The sequence below is a fragment of the Pleurodeles waltl genome, chromosome 4_2 (assembly GCF_031143425.1).
Source record: "Pleurodeles waltl isolate 20211129_DDA chromosome 4_2, aPleWal1.hap1.20221129, whole genome shotgun sequence".
NCBI lineage: Eukaryota > Metazoa > Chordata > Amphibia > Caudata > Salamandridae > Pleurodeles > Pleurodeles waltl.
The window spans coordinates 1049929075-1049952122 of NC_090443.1; the positions used below are offsets into that span (position 1 = coordinate 1049929075).

General features: G+C 49.7%; 1 protein-coding gene across 10 annotated transcripts in view; it reads right to left on the bottom strand.

Annotated features, from left to right (window-relative positions):
* The window catches only part of LOC138293717 (equilibrative nucleobase transporter 1-like), a 383365-nt gene that overhangs the window by 114416 nt on the left and 245901 nt on the right, over positions 1-23048 (bottom strand). For all 10 annotated transcript variants that reach the window (XR_011203087.1, XR_011203090.1, XR_011203089.1 and 7 more), the window contains one exon: positions 2810-3047. Coding sequence is in view for 7 of the 10 variants with exons in the window: in XM_069233048.1 (XP_069089149.1) it covers positions 2810-2996 (187 nt within the window). In the remaining 3 variants the exon portion in view is untranslated. The remainder of the gene's footprint in view (positions 1-2809; positions 3048-23048) is intronic.

Genomic DNA, 23048 nt, shown 5'->3' on the forward strand with positions numbered 1-23048 from the left:
GCTTCCAGGTACCACGCCACCGGATCTCACGTTCACCATGCCAGGAGACATCCAGCTACTGTATCTGGAGGCCTCCATGTACCACGCCACTGGATCTCATGTTCGCCATGCCAGGAGACTGCCAGCTACTGTATCTGGAGGCTTCCAGGTGCCACGCCACCGGATCTCACGTTCACCACGCCAGGAGACATCCAGCTACTGTATCTGGAGGCTTCCAGGTACCACGCCACTGGATCTCACGTTCACCATGCCAGGAGACATCCAGCTACTGTATCTGGAGGCTTCCAGGTACCACGCCACTGGATCTCATGTTCACCACGCCAGGAGGCTGCCAGCTGCTGTATCTGGAGGCATCCAGGTACCACGCCACCGGATCTCACGTTCACCATGCCAGCTACTGTATCTGGAGGCTTCCAGGTACCACGCCACTCGATCTCATGTTCACCACGCCAGGAGACATCCAGCTGCTGTATCTGGAGGCTTCCAGGTACCACGCCACTCGATCTCATGTTCACCATGCCAGGAGACATCCAGCTACTGTATCTGGAGGCTTCCAGGTACCACGCCACCGGATCTCACGTTCACCATGCCAGGAGACATCCAGCTACTGTATCTGGAGGCCTCCATGTACCACGCCACTGGATCTCATGTTCACCAGGCCAGGAGACTGCCAGCTACTGTATCTGGAGGCTTCCAGGTACCACGCCACCGGATCTCACGTTCACCACGCCAGGAGACATCCAGCTACTGTATCTGGAGGCTTCCAGGTACCACGCTACAGGATCTCACGTTCACCATGCCAGGAGACATCCAGCTACTGTATCTGGAGGCTTCCAGGTACCACGCCACCGGATCTCACGTTCACCATGCCAGGAGACATCCAGCTACTGTATCTGGAGGCGTCCAGGTACCACGCCACCGGATCAGCTACTGTATCTGGAGGCTTCCAGGTACCACGCCACCGGATCAGCTAATGTATCTGGAGGCTTCCAGGTACCACGCCACCGGATCTCACGTTCACCATGCCAGGAGACATCCAGCTGCTGTATCTGGAGGCTTCCAGGTACCACGCCACTGGATCTCACGTTCACCACGCCAGGAGGCTGCCAGCTACTGTATCTGGAGGCTTCCAGGTACCACGCCACCGGATCTCACGTTCGCCACGCCAGGAGACATCCAGCTACTGTATCTGGAGGCTTCCAGGTACCACGCCACCGGATCTCACGTTCACTATGCCAGGAGATTGCCAGCTACTGTATCTGGACAGTTGACACCCAAACCTTGTGCCCGCCATGCCAGCAGGAACAGATACCATGCCAGAAGACACCCAATCTCAAGCTTGCCATGCCAAGAGGAGTCCTGATACCATGTGAGGAGCTTTCAGATAAAGTCATAGCAGATGACACATGGCAAGAGATACAACAGTGCGGGTTCAACAGGTCTTCTCACTGCCCGTTGACCTCTAAGTGAAAGGGCCAACGCCCTGGCCTCTCCTGAGGGCTCAGTGTAGGGGCATTCAGGAGAGGTGACCATCCTCGGGCTTGGAAAGTCAAAGATTTCTTGATGGATCTCATCCAGGTAAGACTGGCAAAGACTGATATTGCAACAATGGAGCATTGTTCTGAGAGCGTCATACACAGTGCGGACCAGGCTGTTGTCAAAGCCAAAGGATGAAATGAAACACTCATCACCAGCCACTGAGACCACCAGTCAGGGAGGGAGGTGGATAGCTCCCTTTACACTAGATGTGCCTCTGTGGTGAAACTGAAAACTCTGGCACTCATTGCCACGAGTTTCATAACTCCAAAAATCCTCGACACACATTTCTGGACCTCGTACGAGGCCCACCGGAAGAGAACCATAAGCCAGGTCATGAAAACTATTTCATGCCACCCATGACTTACGCGCCAGATGACCATCTGACCTTGAAATCCCATTAAATGGCCATCGTAGGTTCACCTAGGTGACCCAGCACACTGTCCACGGGTACCTGCCCGGCTCTCCACCTCCACCCTGCACTGAACAACTCTGTTGGCAAGGACAACGGAACTGTGAGAGGATACCACAACAGTCCCCAGGTCCTGCCTGGATCTCTGCAACTGGAAGGATTGTTCAGAGACCTGAGGTTTGTATAAAAGAGCGCACAAAGGTGAGGCCACGTGGCACCACAGGTTTATGGTCTGTGGTCTTTGCGCCATCAGGCATTCCGCCACCCGCACTGCGCCATGTGAGTGACTGCAGCAGGTTTATGTGACAACATGCTGGTCGGTAGTTCGGAAAGAGTGAGTTGGTGAAAGGGGGGTGGGATGGGGAGAGGGGGAGATTAACATCTGCAAATAAAAAATAAAAAAAGACAGCTCAAGGTCATCCCTGCGGGGCAAACATCCGCACCTAGAGTTGGGATTGAACATGTGCTGCAGACCTCTCTTGCTGTTGGACTGTGTTCACCAAATCCATGCCAGAGTTTCAGGATACCCATGAGATCACTGTCATAGTCTGATTATCCTGACCTTCTGTATGGTGCATCCCTCGTCTGGATCGACATTGGGGACCTCCCGAAAAATCAGCAACTAATCCCTCTGCGTGGTTCTCCTTCCCAAGCATGACACATCAAGGTCTTAGAGGCAAGGTGCTACAAAATGGAACTATATACAATTCTGGCTTTGGCCCCAAGAGAGGGTTCTGAAACTGCCCATGGACCCCTCTCTGAAGACGAGGCTGGCCCCTTGGATTGTGACCCCCCCGCATCCCAGTACCAATGAACCTTTGACACGACAATCAACCACGAGAAGCCCTCCAAGTTCCTCACCTGTTTCTCCTGTAGAGTTGGAGCTGGTCGAGTTGTCAGTGGTGCAGAGATTAGCAAAATATTTCTCTTGCTTGAGTATGAAGACCAGTGATGCCCATCCAAAGACCACACCAGCAAAACCCATGCACTCCAGCAGGCCAGTGAAGAAGGTGGCCAGGCGCTTGGCCAGGCCGGCTGCCACCACCATCACTGCCTGAAGCTACCGGGGCCCGTGGCTGGGAATTAATGTCCAAGCGTCCTACAGAGGGAGAGAAGGGGCAATGGTGACACTGAATGATAGGCAAGGAAAGGGCAGCAATTCAAATGCATGTGATTTTACTGAAATCAGAAGTGCTTAAAAAAAAAAACACAAAGGAAACCCTAGATGTCCTGAGGACATGGGGAGAGTATTACTATAGATCAACACCGTCTCTATAGAAATAAGCATAATATAGAGTAATCAACATAATGAAATTAAAATAATGCTTCCATATATAGAAATCCAATAATAAATAAGATACTGAAACGGTTATTCTGGTAGGGTGTGCAGGAAAGGACCCTCTTTTTGGCATGCTTACCCCCACTTTTCGCCTGTTGTCAGTGTGTTTGTGTTCTCTGGGATCCTTCTGACCAGGGCCCCAGTGATGGTGCTCTCTCCCTGTGAATTTGGTTGCTTGGACCATATACACCCCAAATTTGGCATACTGGTGCCCCCTTATAAGTCTCTAGTATATGGTACCCGGACATTGGGACACCAGGGGTTCCCCATGGGCTGCAGTATGTACTGTGCCACTGTAGGAAGCTGGTCTGGTGTGTGGTGGGTAGACACCGTCTACACTACACTAATAGGGGATACCTGGACCGGGTATGAGGTGCAAGTACCTTAGGTGTCCACCACACAACAGGTCAGCTTCCTACACTTTATTTTTGTAACATGGTGTGGTTCTTCATGTGTGTAAGTGCTGTGTGACTACAGTGGTATTGCATGAGCTTTGCATGTCTCCTAGATAAGCCTTGGCTGTTCATCCACAGCTACCTCTAGAGAGCCCTGGCCTCCTAGACACTGCCTGCACTTCACTGAGATGGGATACCTGGGCCTGAAATAAGGTGTAAGTACCAAGGAACGCACCACACACCAGGCAGCTCCCTACAAGGTGTATACAAAATAAAATGGAATAAGTTTAAATAGTGCTCAGGCAAAGGTGTGACATGTGGGAGGAAAATGCAATATTTGTAACAGTTTTGTTGGCAGAGACACAGCACAAGAAACACAGAATAAGTTAATGGAAATTGGATCAGTATATATTGTCGACAACGTTTCGACATTTTGAAATAATAGGGTCATCATCAGGTCCAGTTCAATGTAAGCCAGAGTAGTTGCCACTCTGAAACGAACAAAAATGATGGCTGACCCAGTGGAAACCAAAAACCTCTGTTCACGCTAAAGGAGCTGCATATGATGTGAAATGCTCCTTCAAGCGTCCTGGTAGGGACCTAAAAGTGTGTGCTGTGCCTCACACGTGCACCGTGCAGAGGGCATCTGGCTGAATAGTGGAGGTTTTTGCTTTAGGTTAGACACCTGCCTATGAGGTCTAAGCCTTCCCCAGCCCCGCTTGCCATCTGCGGAAACATCTTGAAGGCCCCGAAAGTCACACATAGTTGTGTAGTTTCTATAGTGCACAGGGATCCTCTGAGCAGTTATTTGTAGATTCCCAATCCTGGTTCCTGTCCCCAATCCTGCCGATATCACGAGTACCAGCAGTACACCTGAGCTCTTGATGGTACAAGGAGGTGAATGACGAGTGAGTTCCCTGAAAAGGTGGTCGGTGCCACTGTGGTCGTGGGCAGATTCGCCAAGCACGTGTGCCAAGGTCTACATTTTATTCTTCTGGAGCGGAGGGACTTGGGTGCAGGTCTGCAGTTGGGAACTGCATGGCCATTGCAAGCAACTTTTGGAGTTAAAAATAAGGTCTGCTTACAATGGAAGCACCCTCAGCACTTCATCTTACACAAGCCTTTCCCTGGCACGAGTCCCTTTGTTGGCCAAAACAGGAAAATCAATATTGTGGCAACACTCCAATCAGAGCATCCTATTCTGCTGGCCAAGCCTTCCAGGCAGGAAATGAGTGTGAGATCCGGCAGGAAGTAAGGGGACAATCCAAGACAGAGTTTTATCAAGATATCGTAACGGAGGCATTTTGGAAAAGTTCCTACAGATATTCAATTTTCAGGATGAAGGACAGGACATCACTCAAAGTAAACATCCAATTAGTAAAAGGTCTGTAAGTCCATAGCCAGTAAGTGAGTGTAGTCATTTTTGGCTCTCGGAAAGTTCCGTAATCTCCACTGTGTCATTGCCACAACAGCTGACACGTGTTTCGTCGCTTAGAGTGGCTTTTTCAAGGCTAATGAAAATGTAATGTATGACGCGGTCCGGAGTAGGTGTACTGATGAGCTCAAGCGCAAGCCCTGGTCTTAGCTGGTAAATGAGCGCCCGAACTGATGTCCTGGGCTCCATAATGAGGACCAAGAGGTAAGTTATCTTGTCGCAAGGGATCCAAAGAAAATTACTACTGATGGACTTTATGTAACAGGCTTTTTACTCATTGAATACTTACTTTGAGTGCTGTGGTACCTTTATCCTGAATTTGGTGTAGACGGTGGACCGCTCCGGCCCAATGCCACGTGCACCCCTGGTAGGAGGATGCAGGATACTGCATAAGCACCAACCCACCGTTCTACGGATCATTGTACTTACCCACAACTGTATGTACTGACAGGAGCTGCCACACAGAAACCACTACTGCCCAGTCTTTTCTGGTGAAGATCTTCAATCTTCCCAGCCAAGATTGAAGGCATTCAGAAGAATCAAAGTAAATGAATATATGCAGCAGCAAAAAAGGGCGTCAACAGGCGTTACACTGAATGTTTCACCCTGAACTGATACACTGAAAAGTGGATGAGTTACTACCATGACTGAAGAAAGTTTGGGTTTTTTCCACTATAAAGCACACTGAATGCTTACAGCTCTTAAACATGAAAGATGCAACATTGTAAGGGATGGGGTGATGTTAATATTACAATGTAATGAAAATTCATCATTACTACTAAATGTGCCAATTAAAAACAGTTTAATGGTGCAGGGTGGATCTTAAGGAGGGATGGGGAGCTGGCCAACCGAGAGGCCTGCTGAGACCACATCACACAGTCACTGTAGACGCTCTTTAAAGACCTCCGCCTGCTATGTTCCTAAAACCCTGCATGAAAAATTGACCTTGACGTAAACTTTTGATTTCCCCATCCTTTACTTCTTTTGAATGACCCTCCTTTTCCCTACCTCCTGCAAGCCTCCAGAGTTTATTTCCTCCTCTAAGTCACTTCCAGGATTGCTTTAATCTCTTCCCTTGAAACTGTATCCCTGTAATTTAACAATATGTCTATTTATTCAATCAACTATTTCCTTCTCACACAGCCCAACGTCACAGGCACCCCTCTACCCACTACAACTGCATGTGGTAGGCACAGGTGTGCTCAAAGGGTGCACACACAACAAGAGGGCTGCCACAAGGAGTGTGAGGGTCTGAGAGGCTGGCATCCTGGCAGAGGGAGGGTACAGAGATGTGTGTGAGGGAGAAACATGGCAACATTGCACAGAGAGGCTACACAGATGTGTGTGTGGGAGCGAAGAATCTGGCATCAGGAAACAGGGAGGTTAGAGGTGCGTGTACATGTGCCGAGAACCTGGCATCAGGGAACAGGGAGGTTAGAGGTGCATGTACATGTGCCGAGAACCTGGCATCAGGGAACAGGGAGGTTAGAGGTGCGTGTACATGTGTCGAGAACATGGCATCAAGGAACAGGGAGGCTAGAGGTGGGTGTACATGTGCTTAGAACATGGCATCAAGGAACAGGGAGGCTAGAGGTGTGTGTACATGTGTCGAGAACATGGCATCATGGAACAGGCAGGTTAGAGGTGCGTGTACATGTGTCGAGAACATGGCATCAAGGAACAGGGAGGCTAGAGGTGGGTGTACATGTGCTTAGAACATGGCATCAAGGAACAGGGAGGCTAGAGGTGTGTGTACATGTGTCGAGAACATGGCATCATGGAACAGGCAGGTTAGAGGTGCGTGTACATGTGTCGAGAACATGGCATCAAGGAACAGGGAGGTTAGAGGTGGGTGTACATGTGCTTAGAACATGGCATCAAGAAACAGGGAGGCTAGAGGTGTGTGTACATGTGCCGAGAACATGGCATCATGGAACAGGGAGTCTAGAGGTGCGTGTACATATGCTTAGAACATGGCATCATGGACCAGGGAGGCTAGAGGTGCGTGTACATGTGTCGAGAACATGGCATCAAGGACCAGGGAGGCTAGAGGTGGATGTACATGTGTCGAGAACATGGCATCATGGAACAGGCAGGTTAGAGGTGGGTGTACATGTGCTTAGAACATGGCATCAAGAAACAGGGAGGCTAGAGGTGTGTGTACATGTGCCGAGAACATGGCATCATGGAACAGGGAGTCTAGAGGTGCGTGTACATATGCTTAGAACATGGCATCATGGACCAGGGAGGCTAGAGGTGCGTGTACATGTGTCGAGAACATGGCATCAAGGAACAGGGAGGCTAGAGGTGGGTGTACATGTGTCGAGAACATGGCATCATGGAACAGGCAGGTTAGAGGTGCGTGTACATGTCAAGAACCTGGCATCATGGAACTGGAACAGGGAGGCTAGAGATGTGTGTACACGTGTCAAGAACCTGTCGTCATGGAACAGTGAGGCTAGAGGTATGTTCATGTAATTGAGAACCTGGCATCATGAAACTGGGAGGGGTGTGTGTGTGTGCGTGTGTAGAACCTGGCATCATAGCACAGGGAGGTTATCAATAGATGTTTATTCTCATTTCATAGATGTCTTTGGTTTTCCACGTATATTTTTTTTCTTTTGCGCCCTCAGAGGCTTGAAAATATTCCTGCAGATTTTCACATATTTTCCAGACGATTGCAGGCAGGATTATTTTTGGGAGTGTGGAGTGAATATTTGGACATCAGTCTTCCCCTCACACCCCCGCCTCCTCCTGGGCATCAGTGCAAGTGAAGTAAAACAGATAAAGAGAGAGAAAAGAAACTCTGTCCTGTCAATCAGCCCATCCAGCAAACAACCCATCACGGCGCAGGGGCTTCTGGGAACTGACAACATCCACTCCTGGGAAGTGAAGGGGCTTTAAACTCAAAGGAGATACAGCCGAGGAGGGCAGGGGCTTGATGTTTTAAAACATGTCACAGCCAAGGTGCTCGGAAGGAAACACACATGTATGCCTAATTAGCTGTACAACATGTATGACACCACAGCAATAGAATGAGTACAGTGATGAACACGACAGAGAGGGCCACAGCATCACCTTAGGCAAGTACAAGAACATTTATTTAAGAGTAAGCAACAGAAAGGTCAGTGTCATACTTGTTTAAATAAAAAAGGGAAGGATAAATATGTAAATTGCTATAAATCAGTGGTTACGTTTAGTAATAGAAATGAGTTAAGGACCCATGGTTTAGGCTAAGGGTATACATTGCTTTATTTTAATGTTAATTAAGGATTACGTAAAGGTTATAGAGAATTATTCGATTTTATTTTCCAAATGGAAATTAAGGATTATTGGTACTTATGTGATTAGTTCGGAATATTTATTTAAAAATACTTTTTTAATGTAATACATTTTTAGAATTAGTATAAGTTAAAATGAATTATTTTAATTAAATTTTACATTAATTTATAGTTATGTTTATTATTAAACTATGGTTAATACACCTAATTTAAATGTAGTTTTGTAAAATTTCCAGTTTGTAACAGGTTTACTTTAAGGCTAATAAATTATTTGAAATTCTTGTCATTACAATTATGTTTTAAGGTTATTGGTAAGGTAAGGACACATTTAAAATAAATAATTACTACAAAGATAGTGTTAAGGTTAATGTGGCAGTTGGATATAGTCAATAAATTAAATAACATTTAATACGAAAAACTCAAATGGTTACCATTACAGTCAAGAAACAATAGTCACACAAATATTAATTAATAAAAAACTGTTGAGGTAGGGGACATGTAGGTTTAGGCAGCACGCAATATGGTGGGCTGAATATTTACTATGTATCGCAAATATTCATAACAGAATCTCAAAATAGTGATCGCTGCTCCCCCAACAACACTGAGTACTGACTCAAGCTCAGATTCCGAAACTGCTAAAATGTGTTAATCTCTTATAAGAAAAGCCTCCCTTGTCCCATATCATTGAAGCGCCTTCACACAGCTGATTGAGGTTCTGAACATGGCCACGAAACCACTCTTGTCCAATCTCACACGGACCCACGCTTCGCACCACAAATGCGTAGATGCAACCAAATAGGGTTTGCGCATCAGCAAGCAGAGTGTTAAGGATGTACCTTCCACGTACTGAATCGCACTGTTATATAAAAGAGTGATTTGCATCCGAAAAACGGTAACAAAATGTAAGGAAATGCCTCCTTGGCATGGTTACCCCCTGACTTTTTGCCTTTTGTTGATGCCAGTTATGACTGAAAGTGTGCTGGGACCCTGCTAACCAGGCCCCAGCACCAGTGTTCTTTCCCAAAACTGTACCTTTGTTTCCACAATTGCACACCCTGGCATCCAGGTAAGTCCCTTGTAACTGGTACCCATGGTACCAAGGGTCCTGATGCCAGGGAAGGTCTCTAAGGGCTGCAGCACGTCTTATGCTACCCTAGGGACCCCTCACTCAGCACAGACACACTGCTTGCCAGCTTGTGTGTGCTGGTGGGGAGAAAATGACCAAGTCGACATGGCACTCCCCTCTGGGTGCCATGCCAACCTCACACTGCCTATGGCATAGATAAGTCACCCCTCTAGCAGGCCTTACAGCCCTAAGGCAGGGTGCACTATACCACAGGTGAGGGCATATGTGCATGAGCACTATGCCCCTACTGTGTCTAAGCAAAACCTTTGACATTGTAAGTACAGGCTAGCCATAAGAGTATATGGTCTGGGAGTGTCAAACACGAACTCCACAGTTCCATAAAGGCTACACTGAAATCTGGGAAGATTGGTATCAAACTTCTCAGCACAATAAATGCACACTGATGCCAGTGTGGGATTTATTGTACGATACACCCAGAGGGCATCTTAGAGATGCCCACTGAATACCAGTCCGACTCCTAGTGCTCGGCTGACCAGTTTCTGCCAGCCTGCCACAACCAGACGAGTTTCTGGCCACCTGGGGAGAGTGCCTTTGTCACTCTGTGGCCAGGAACAAAGCCTGTAGCGGGTGGAGGTGCTTCTCACCTCCCCCTGCAGGAACTGTAACACCTGGGGGTGAGCCTCAAAGGCTCATGCCTTTTGTTACAGCGCCCCAGGACATCCCAGCTAGTGGAGAAGTCTGCCCCTCCAGCCACTGCCCCCACTTTTGGCAGCAAGGCTGGAGGAGATAATGAGAAAAAACAAGGAGTCACCCACCAGTCAGGACAGCTCCTAAGGTGTCCTGAGCTGAGGTGACCCCTGCCTTTAGAAATCCTCCATCTGGAGACTGGAGGAATCCCCCAATAGAATTAGGGATGTGCCCCTCTCCCCTCAGGGAGAAGGCACAAAGAGGGTGTAACCACCCTCCAGGACAGTAGCCATTAGCTACTGCCCTCCTGACCTAAACACCTCCCCAAATTTAGTATTTAGGGGCGACCCAGAACCCAGAAAATCAGATTCCTGCAACCTACACAAAGAAGGACTGCTGACCTGAAAGCCCTGCAGAGACGACAACTGACTTGGCCCCAGCCCTATCGGCCTGTCTCCAGACTCAAAGAACCTGCACAGCGAAACATCCGACAGGGACCAGCGACCTCTGAGGACTCAGAGGACTTCCCTGAAACTGAAGGATCAAGAAACTCCCTGAACAGTGCCGCTGTTCACCAACAGCAACATCTTTGCAACAAAGAAGCAACTTTTAAAGAACTCACACTTCCCGCCGGAAGCGTGAGACTTCACACTCTGCACCCGACACCCCCTGCTCAAGCTACAGAGAACCAACACTGCAGAGAGGACTCCCAGGTGACGGCGAGAGTAACCTGAGACGACTCCCCTACTCCCCCACAGCGACACCTACAAAGAGGATCCAGAGGCTCCCCCTGACCGCGACTGTCTGGTAAGAACCCGACTCCTGGACCAAGCACTGCACCCGCAGCCCCAGGACCGAAAGGAACCAACCTCCAGTGCAGGAGGGAACAGCAGGCGGCCCTCATCCTAGCCCAGTCGGTGGCTGGCCCGGGAAGCACCCCTGTGCCCTGCCTGCATCGCCTAAGTGACCCCCGGGTCCCTCCATTGCTTTCTATAGCAAACCCAATGCCAACTTTGTACACTGCACCCGGCCGCCCCTGTGCCACTGAGGGTGTGTTTTGTGTGCCTGTTTGTGTACCCCCCAGTGCTCTACAAAACCCCCCTGTTCTGCTCCCCGAGGATGCGGGTCCTTTTCTGCCAGCAGATCAGAACCGGAGCACCCCTGTTCTCCATAGGTGCCTATGTGTTTTGGGCCCTCCTCTGACCTCTGCACCTGACCGGCCCTATGTTGCTGGTGCGGTGACTTTGGGGTTGCCTTGAACCCCCAACGGTGGGCTGTCTTTGCCCAGGAGACTGACTGTGTAAGTGCTTTACTTACAGCAGAAACTTAACCATACTTATCTCACCCAGGAACTGTTGATTTTTGCACTGTGTCCACTTTTAAAATTGCTTATTGCCATTTTAACCTATACTGTGTGTACTACTGCTTTAATTCAAAGTTCCTTACTTACCTGTGTGGAGTACCTTACATTTTATGTATTTACTTCAAATCTTGAATCTTGTGGTTCTAAAATAAATTAATAAAATATATTTTTCCATTTAAAAACTATTGGCCTGGAGTTAAGTCTTTGTGTGTGTGTTCCTCATTTATTGCCTGTGTGTGTACAACAAATGCTAAACACTACCCTCTGATAAGCCTACTGCTCGACCACACTACCACAAAATAGAGCATTAGAATTATCTAATTTTGCCACTATCAACCTCTAAGGGGAACCCTTGGACTCTGTGCACACTGTCTCTCACTTTGAGATAGTATATACAGAGCCAACTTCCTACATATATATACATATATATATATATACACACACACACACACACACATGAATACACACATATATGTATATACAGAGCCCACTTCCTACACAAAACATTCGCAATTTACCGCCAACTTCAAGTTGGTAATAACCCATTCAAAAATGGGCAAGGGTCCCCAAGGGACCCTACTCCCTTTGTTAATGAGGGCGCAAACATGTGTTAAGAGCAGGCAGTGGTATCATAGATCACTGCCTGCTCTTAAAAAAATAAGAAAACTTTTCATTTTTATTTTTGAAACACATTCAGTTTTCCTTTAAGAAAAATGGGCTGCATTTAAAAAATGAAATCTTTATTGAAAAAGCAATTACAGACATGGTGGTCTGCTGACCCCAGCAGGCCACCATCCCCGTGGTTTTAGCAATTCCCAGTGGGTCACAAAATGCGACCTACCTCATAGATACTGATGAGGTAGGTCTATTGGCAACTCACTGGGAATTTCAAAATGTATCAGAGACACATTGGTACAGGAGTGTTTGTGATTTCCGAATTGTGAATCATACATTTTGCAATTAGGAAATCGCAACTACAAACCTATCTATCAGGCATCTGTGGGACACACTATAAAACTGTCCGCTGGCTTCTTGTCAACGCCAGGATGAAATGGCAGGTGTTGTCGATGATCCATAACCCGTTTCAGGTCGAAGCCCCTGCGCACCTGCAGAATCTGAACAGCGCTACTCATCAACCAGAGCGCTTCGCTCAGGGCCAGATGTATCAACATTAGGAATGTTCTTCGATTTGGTATTAGAAAAGGATGCCCTAAACATGCCCCTTCCTAATACCGAATAGGTATGTATTCATAATTCCAAATTGTGATTTGGTAACATGTTACCGAAGCACAGTTTGGAATTCATACATAACAAAATGCATTTTTGCAGTCGAAAACTGCCCGATTCACTGAATCTGGCCGTTTGCGACCGCAAAAATGCTCGATACATCTGGCCCTCAGTCTCCTTAATGGATCTATGTGTCCACACCTGTTGTACCAGGTCTCCTCGAGCCTGCCCTACAAGGAGACAACTCTTTCCGATGACTGAACCACTGTTCTTATGACATTTTTTGCATGTTCACTGTTCATTCTCTGAAAAGCTATGCAAAGCGAATTGTGATCCTATGTGCACAGCCTTAATGTGTTATACCAAAGACCTAAATAAATAATATTTGAACATTTGTCCACAAAGGTTCAGTGAAGATGATGAAACAGGGAGGAAGACCATGGGCATTCAAAGTCCTAGACCCTCGAAAGCCTTCATCCCCAAACCAAGCTATAACACTTCAGAAAACTCATTATTCAGACTTGACTTTAACTGAAGTCAACAGAGAGTAGAAGTCAGGGTTAATTACTTGAAAGTCTGTACAGTAAACCAGTGCTTAATTTGAGCCGGTGGTTTCCGGTGCTCGGCACCAGCAATGAACTGTCAACACTGGCACTTATGACAGCTTGCCACATGGTGGCACTGTTTGTCTAATTTAGAGATGAGCACAACAAAAGTTGTTTATAACTACAATACACATTACAAATTACTAATGCCTGCCGCCCAAGCCATTCCTATGGCTCTGGGGAGCTGGAATATTCTGAACCGGCATACTTGTAGGAGTGAGTTGGTTCGTAGTTGTGTTAATCTGTCTCCAGCAGCACTGCCGGGGGCGATGGTTAGTCATCCTGACATGGGCCCGGTACGTATTGTTTTCTAAACTAACCACTGCGTTAAACTCTGATTGACGTCATCTTGCCATATAAAGCACCTAGGCAGGATTGGGAACGGTGTCAAACCTCAAGTATGCATCAGAAAATGTGTCCCTAAACGGCACCTAAATACAAGATCAATAAATGGCATTTCGAGGAAACAATGTCCCTTGAAGTCAGAAGTAAAAAGAAAACCATGAAGTTTAATTGAAATAATTCAAGGTGCAATACAGCAGACAAAAATTATTCCATTAAAAATGCATAATAATCAGTGTAAGGAATTAGCATGTGGCTCTGTTAAATGCAAACATAAAAGACGAAATCAAATCAAAGATGTTCTGAGTCCAAAGCAAGATGGGTTCTGCCTCTAAAGTTGGGCAGTCAAGGACAATCAATGGTTCGCCTCCAAAAATGCATCCCTTTATAGTCTATTTCACTAAGGAAATCACAGTCGGCGAGCAAAGGTATCAACGCATTGACGAATTACAATACAGAATTATACAACGTCATCTAATGCCACCATCCTAGCACCGGCCCCTAGAATTATACAACATCTAATGCCACCATCCTAGCACCAGCCCCTAGAATTATACAACGTCATCTAATGCCACCATCCCAGCACCAGCCCCTAGAATTATACGACATCTAATGCCACCATCCTAGCACCAGCCCCTAGAATTATACGTCATCTAATGCCACCATACTATCACCAGCCTCTAGAATTATACAACGTCATCTAATGCCACCATCCTAGCACCAGCCCCTAGAATTATACGACATCTAATGCCACCATCCTAGCACCAGCCTCTAGAATTATACGTCATCTAATGCCACCATACTATCACCAGCCTCTAGAATTATACAACGTCATCTAATGCCACCATCCTAGCACCGGCCTCTAGAATTATACGTCATCTAATGCCACCATACTATCACCAGCCTCTAGAATTATACAACGTCATCTAATGCCACCATCCTAGCACCAGCCCCTAGAATTATACGACATCTAATGCCACCATCCTAGCACCAGCCTCTAGAATTATACGTCATCTAATGCCACCATACTATCACCAGCCTCTAGAATTATACAACGTCATCTAATGCCACCATCCTAGCACCAGCCCCTAGAATTATACGACATCTAATGCCACCATCCTAGCACCAGCCTCTAGAATTATACGTCATCTAATGCCACCATCCTAGCACCGGCCTCTAGAATTATACGACATCTAATGCCACCATCCTAGCACCGGCCTCTAGAATTATACGTCATCTAATGCCACCATCCTAGCACCAGCCCCTAGAATTATACGACATCTAATGCCACCATCCTAGCACCAGCCCCTAGAATTATACAACATCTAATGCCACCATCCTAGCACCGACCCCTAGAATTATACAACGTCATCTAATGCCACCATCCCAGCACCAGCCCCTAGAATTATACATCATCTAATGCCACCATCCTAGCACCGGCCTCTAGAATTATACGTCATCTAATGCCACCATCCTAGCACCGGCCTCTAGAATTATACGTCATCTAATGCCACCATACTATCACCAGCCTCTAGAATTATACAACGTCATCTAATGCCACCATCCTAGCACCAGCCCCTAGAATTATACGACATCTAATGCCACCATCCTAGCACCAGCCTCTAGAATTATACGTCATCTAATGCCACCATCCTAGCACCGGCCTCTAGAATTATACGTCATCTAATGCCACCATCCTAGCACCAGCCTCTAGAATTATACAACGTCATCTAATGCCACCATACTATCACCAGCCTCTAGAATTATACAAGGTCATCTAATGCCACCATCCCCATCCTAGCACCAGCCTCTAGAATTATACAACGTCATCTAATGCCACCATCCTAGCACCAGCCCCTAGAATTATACGACATCTAATGCCACCATCCTAGCACCAGCCCCTAGAATTATACAACGTCATCTAATGCCACCATCCCAGCACCAGCCCCTAGAATTATACATCATCTAATGCCACCATCCTAGCACCGGCCTCTAGAATTATACGTCATCTAATGCCACCATCCCAGCACCAGCCTCTAGAATTATACAACGTCATCTAATGCCACCATCCCAGCACCAGCCTCTAGAATTATACAACGTCATCTAATGCCACCATCCCCATCCTAGCACCAGCCTCTAGAATTATCCATCATCTAATGCCACCATCCCCATCCTAGCACAAGCCTCTAGAATGATACAACAACATCTAATGCCACCATCCTAGCACCGGCCTCTAGAATTATACAGCGTCATCTAATGCCACCATCCTAGCACCAGCCTCTAGTATTATACAGCGTCATTTAATGCCACCATCCTAGCACCGGCCCCTAGAATTATACATCATCTAATGCCACCATCCCAGCACCAGCCTCTAGTATTATACAGCGTCATCTAATGCCACCATCCTAGCAACAGCCTCTAGAATTATACAACGTCATCTAATGCCACCATCCTAGCACCAGCCTCTAGAATTATACGTCATCTAATGCCACCATCCTAGCACCAGCCTCTAGAATTATACGTCATCTAATGCCACCATCCCAGCACCGGCCTCTAGAATTATACATCTAATGCCACCATCCTAGCACCAGCCTCTAGAATTATACAGCATCATCTATCTAATGCCACCATCCTAGCACCAGCCTCTAAGTGGATTAATGTTCCCTACTGTAAGTAATGTCCGGATGTGACAATACAAATGAGTTACAAAACGATGGAAGGCACCGGTGAATGCTGAAGGCAGGACAAGCAGGGACGGACCCTCTGCTATGGCAGAGGAGCGTCGCAATGCTGCTGAAAGCAGAAAAATAAAGGGATAATAAAAGTATTTTATTATCCCTTTATTTTTCCACTTAGTGAGGTCAGGGCCAGCCACCCTACACTTCCAAGTGCACATGTCAGTTTGGCTGGCCATCTGAGGCCAGCTAATCTGACATGCGCACTTGGAACTCTCCATCCGACTGTGTTGCACAGCCAGGTGGAGATCAAGCGCAGTGTCTCACTCACTCACTCCCTGAGCGGCTCTTCTACCCACTCAGACCAATCCCTGCGCTTCTCTCATGCTGGTAGCAGCCGCTACTGAGGACAAGCCTTGAATGTTGCAAAGACTTCCGCCATCTTTCTTGGACAACAGCATCTCATACAAGGCACCGCAAGGGCACACTGATCAGGTGTGGTGAACAGAGGACTGAAGACACACTAGCACAGCTGCTCTAGAGAAGGAAATGGAATTGAGACACTTTATGGAGCTATGTGAGAACTACATTGTATTGAGGGGAAATGCATTTTAAAACTCTGCTGTAGGTGCAGTGGCCACTGAAGTAGTGACCGCTCTACCTGGTGACCCCTGGACTGTGGGGCTTGACAAGGTCTTGTCAACAGTGGGACACAGAGGCCAGAGTGTGATGCGGAGGGGGTCTGGACGCGCACCCTGGGTACCAAAGGAGTAGACAGACCAGGTGATGCTAAACATGAATAGAATTTGACAAAAGGAAATATGTTGTCAGAAAGATTTTGATCAAGTGGAAGCCAGGATCAGCCCCACTGACCACCTCACCTCCCCACTTACCACCTCTCCTACACAGTGCACCTCCCTCCCTCCACAGACCACCTCACCTCCCCACTTACCACCTCTCCTACACAGTGCACCTCCCTCCCTCCACAGACCACCTCACCTCCTCACTGAACCACCTCACCACTGACCACCTCTCCTACACAGTGCACCTCCCTCCCTCCACAGACCACCTCACCTCCTCACTGGGCCACCTCACCTCCCCACTGACCACCTCTCCTACACAGTGCACCTCCCTCCCTCCACAGACCACCTCACCGGGCCATCTCACCTCCCCACTGACCACCTCTCCTACACAGTGCACCTCCCTCCCTCCACAGACCACCTCACCTCCTCACTGGGCCACCTCACCTCCCCACTGACCACCTCTCCTACACAGTGCACCTCCCTCCCTCCACAGACCACCTCACCGGGCCACCTCACCTCCCCACTGACCACCTCTCCTACACAGTGCACCTCCCTACCTCCATAGACCACCTCACCTTCTCGCTGGGCCACCTCCCCTACAGAGTGCACCTCCTTCCCTCAATAGACCACCTCTCCTACCCACTGGGCCACCTCTCCTACACAGTGCACCTCCCTCTCTCCACAGACCACCTCACCTCCCCACTGACCACCTCTCCTATACACAGTGCACCTACCTCCCTCAATAGACCACCTCACCTCCCCACTGACCACCTCTTCAACACAGTGTACCTCCCTTCCTCCATAGACCACCTCACCTCCCCCCTGACCACCTCTCATATACACAGTGCACTTACCTCCCTCAATAGAGACCTCCCTCAAGGCTCCATACTTGCACCCACACTGTTCAATCTCTATTTAGAACCGTTGGGAAATCTCCTGAGTAAATCCGGGATCCAGATCATCTATATGCGGATGACACTCAGATCTACCTTAAGGTGGCCTCCACTCACGATCTCTCCTTCCTTAGCTCGACTCTCAACTCCATTCAAAACTGGATGTTAACTCATCAACTGATCCTGAATCCCTCCAAAACAGAATTCCTTCTCCTCTCCTCCTCACTTTCTCATCCCCCAGTGCAATCATGGATGGATCAGATCAATCTAATGAACAATAAGCCCATCATTGTCGAGAGCGCAAAATCCCTTGGTGTCATACTCGACAAAAAACTCAATCTACTCTCCCACATCGACTCCATTGCAAAGTCTGCTCGACACCAACTGCGCCTTCTTTGGGGGATTTGTCGCTTCTTCCCGGAGCACGACCTTAAAACCCTGGTCCAATCGCTGGTTCTCTCTAGATTGGACTACTGCAACTCTCTTCTTACTGGCCTTCCCAATTCCCACCTTTCCCCCCTGAAGTCTATTCTCCATTCAGCAGCTCGTTTCATATATGGGGCCAAAAGAAGCGACCACATCACACCCATGTTATCCACCCTCCGTTGGCTTCCCATAGAGGCAAGATCTATCTACAAAACTGCATGTATCACCCACAAAGCCTTGCACTCCTCCTCCCCTCGCTACCTGGTGAATAAACTGAAACTCTCTGGGGGCTCCAGACCATCACGAAAAGTTATTACTTGAACCTCCTATTTTCAAGAAGGAAAGATCGATGGCCCAATCCTTTTCAGGCAACGTGGTGAGAATCTGGAACTCACTTCCGCCTCAGCTTCGGACCACCACCTCTTCCCAGGCCTTCAAAACTGACCTCAAAGCTCTCCTCCTTCAAAGACACTTCCAAATTTAATTCAAGCCCTCTGTTTTCTGAAGGAAGTCCTTCCATTATAGGATATTCTGTTCTCCACGCCTATAGAAGTGCCTTCCCAGGGTGTTTTGTGTTTTGAGTGTCTGCCATTTAGTGCAGTATTTTACCTCTACCTGTATTTTGTACTCGTTTGTAACATGCACACGGCACCTTTCCTTTTACAACGTATCATTTGCTACCTCTTATATCTTGTTTGCTTTTGATACATGCACAACGGCCACCACTGCCTCATGTAACGTAACTATTGTTTTAGTGTTTTGAGTGTCTACCATTTATTGCAATTTTTTATTACCTCTACTCGTACTTTATTTGCTCTTGTAACCTGCACACGTCACTTTTTCCTTTCGTAACGTATCGTTTGCTACCTCGTGTATTTTTTTGCTCTTGATACGTGCACATTTATCACTATTGCCTCATGTAATGTAACGTTTGTCTTTGTAACAGGCTCACTTGTAATTCTTCTTCTTTTGTATCTTTACTTTGCCTATTGTGAAGCGCTCTGACACCTTCGGGTAAAGTCCGCGCTATATAAAAACGCATAAAATAAAATCTCACCTCCCCACCGGACCACCTCACCTCCCCACTGGACCACCTCTCCTACACAGTGCTCCTCCCTCCACAGACCACCTCACCTCCTCACTGGACCACCTCACCTCCCCACTGACCAACTCTCCTACACAGTGCACCTCCCTCCCTCCACAGACCACCTCACCTCCTCACTGGACCACCTCCCCTCCCCACTGACCAACTCTCCTACACAGTGCACCTCCCTCCCTCCACAGACCACCTCACCTCCTCACTGGACCACCTCCCCTCCCCACTGACCACCTCTTCTACACAGTGTACCTCCCTCCCTCCACAGACCACCTCACCTCCCCACCGGGCCACCTCTCCTACAGAGTGCACCTCCCTCCCTCCACAGACCACCTCACCGGGCCACCTTCCACCCTCGACCACCTCACCTCTCCATTGCACCATCTCTCATTGCTACTGGACCCTCTCCGCTGTTCACTGGGCCACCACCCCCCCACCCACCGGCGCGCGTACACTGTATGAATATATGTGCGCTATTTCTATAGCGCCAACCTAGCAACAGGCAGCGAAGCGCTGTACACTAAATGATCCCTCCTACCTGCTGCCCCCGATCCCCAGCTCTCCACCCCGTACGCTGGACCATGGTCTCCTGGCCCCCCACCAGCTCTCCCCCTACTGGACCACACCGGCCCCACCAGCTCTCCCCCTACTGGACCACACCGGCCCCACCAGCTCTCCCCTACTGGACCACACCGGCCCCACCAGCTCTCCCCCTACTGGACCACACCGGCCCCACCAGCTCACACCCTACTGGACCACACCGGCCCCACCAGCTCTCCCCCTACTGGACCACACCGGCCCCACCAGCTCTCCCCCTACTGGACCACACCGGCCCCACCAGCTCTCCCCCTACTGGACCACACCGGCCCCACCAGCTCTCCCCCTACTGGACCACACCGGCCCCACCAGCTCTCCCCCTACTGGACCACACCGGCCCCACCAGCTCTCCCCCTACTGGACCACACCGGCCCCACCAGCTCTCCCCCTACTGGACCACACCGGCCCCACCAGCTCACACCCTACTGGACCACACCGGCCCCACCAGCTCTCCCCCTACTGGACCACACCGGCCCCACCAGCTCTCCCCCTACTGGACCACACCGGCCCCACCAGCTCTCCCCCTACTGGACCACACCGGCCCCACCAGCTCTCCCCCTACTGGACCACACCGGCCCCACCAGCTCTCCCCCTACTGGACCACACCGGCCCCACCAGCTCTCCCCCTACTGGACCACACCGGCCCCACCAGCTCTCCCCCTACTGGACCACACCGGCCCCACCAGCTCTCCCCCTACTGGACCACACCGGCCCCACCAGCTCTCCCCCTACTGGACCACACCGGCCCCACCAGCTCTCCCCCTACTGGACCACACCGGCCCCACCAGCTCTCCCCCCTACTGGACCACACCGGCCCCACCAGCTCTCCCCCTACTGGACCACACCGGCCCCACCAGCTCTCCCCCTACTGGACCACACCGGCCCCACCAGCTCTCCCCCTACTGGACCACACCGGCCCCACCAGCTCTCCCCCTACTGGACCACACCGGCCCCACCAGCTCTCCCCCTACTGGACCACACCGGCCCCACCAGCTCACACCCCTTGCCCCCTCCCCCCGGACCCTGCCCTTGCTTTGCCTCCGTGCACTGGCGTGCATTGCACAGTACATTCCTGGGGGGAGAGGACGGATGGGTGGGGGGGCTTTGGCGCTCACTCAGGGTGAAACCATTTCCGGTGGGGGCGTGGCAGGCTGTCCAATCCGTTATTAAAGTGAGCTGTACATCCCCTCCATCTGCTTCTCATTCTACTGCCTCTCGGGGTGTGCTGGGCGGGGTCCTGTGCGCCCCCCACTTCCTTTCATTAAAGTGGCCTTTAAATCCCATCAAACTGCTCAACAGTCCCCTGACTCAATGCACTTTTTTCATAAGGGAGGCTGTGCCCCCCCTTACTAACCTCGATGCACTTGTCTCAGGGTGTCTGGTCGGTGCGGGGGGGGGGGGGGGGGGGGGGGGTTTAAGACCACGCCAGTCACAAGCATCTTTAACCCCTAATCCGATCAGGCTCTGGCCAATGGTAGCGCTGCGAGGCGCCTTCTCAAATGCCCACTGACCTTTACAACACAGTGTGTCTGGGGCAACCCTGCCCATTGCAGGGGGGGGGGGTGTATTTTGAGGCTCCGAGGTACAGAAGTCTAGTTATGAATTTATTCTGCAGATACTGGAATTTCGGGGGGTCGGTGGGAGGTAGTAATCCTATTACTAGGGGGTGGGGGGGTCAGAGGAGGGCGGCTATTCAGCATGACAGACCTTCGCACCCCCCTCCCTGCTCACCCACACCCCAGCTCCACTTTACCTCAAACCCCCCCGGCTAATTTTGCGACACTGCAGCCCCCACCCCGTCACTGAATTCGACTTATGTTGTGTGTGTAGAAGTGTCCCCTTTGCCCCTGCACTGTAAACACCGGGTGTGTGTGCACAACCCACCCACTAGCAGTGCCCCTTTATTTGTGGGGTGACCCAGTAGGGGGTTAGGGTTCAATCTCTTAGCCCCGGGGGGAGATAGCGTCACACGATTAACCCTTCAATTGTTGGATTACCAATAAACACGAGGCGCTTTGTGCTCTGGAGACACAAATAACCTTCACAACAAGTTCAACGAGCGCGCTGTGTTTATTCACGCAAAGCAGATTAAAAACGCAATTCCCGAGCCCCGCACGTGTCAGGAACAGAGCCCCCCCCCCCCCCGTCAGCCACTTCCAGGCTGTTAGACTCCAGGTGTCTGGATGACACGTCACTTATAAAAGGTAAGAACAAAAAAGTGACCCTCAGCTGTAGAGATGATGTTAATTTACGGTTTCTGTAAACTGTGCTCTTGGCCTTTTAAGCGAGGACTATCCCATGGCATGAGGGCACCACTGGTGACGCCACTTCCGGTGTCTGTATTGGGGCTGGATGTGTTTACATTTTCTTTACTCCACCCAAACCTTTCCTTTCTTCCCTTCCCATAGATCTCATCCTTCCTTCTGCACCCCCCCCCCCCTCCAATTCTCCGCAAGGAACAGAGGTAACACCCCCCCCCCCCCAACCGGGAGTCTGACCCGCCTCCTCACCTCTGTACCCCCCGCCCCAGGCTCCGGGTGAGGTATCACCCCCTCTCTGTAAACCCTCTGGCTCCGGGTGAGGTATCACCACCTCGTCACCCCCCGTACCACCTCAGGCTCCGAGTGGGGTATTACCGCCTCCACACCCCCTCTCTGTACTCCTCAGATTCAGGGTGGGGTATCACCGCCTCCACACACCCCCCCCCCCCCCCCCGTACCCACTCAGGCTCCGGGTGGAGTGTCACCCTCTCTGTACCCCTCAGGCTCCGGGTGGGGTATCACCGCCTCCTCACCTCTGTACCCCCTCTCTGTACCCCTCAGGCTCCGGGTGGAGTGTTACCCCCTCTC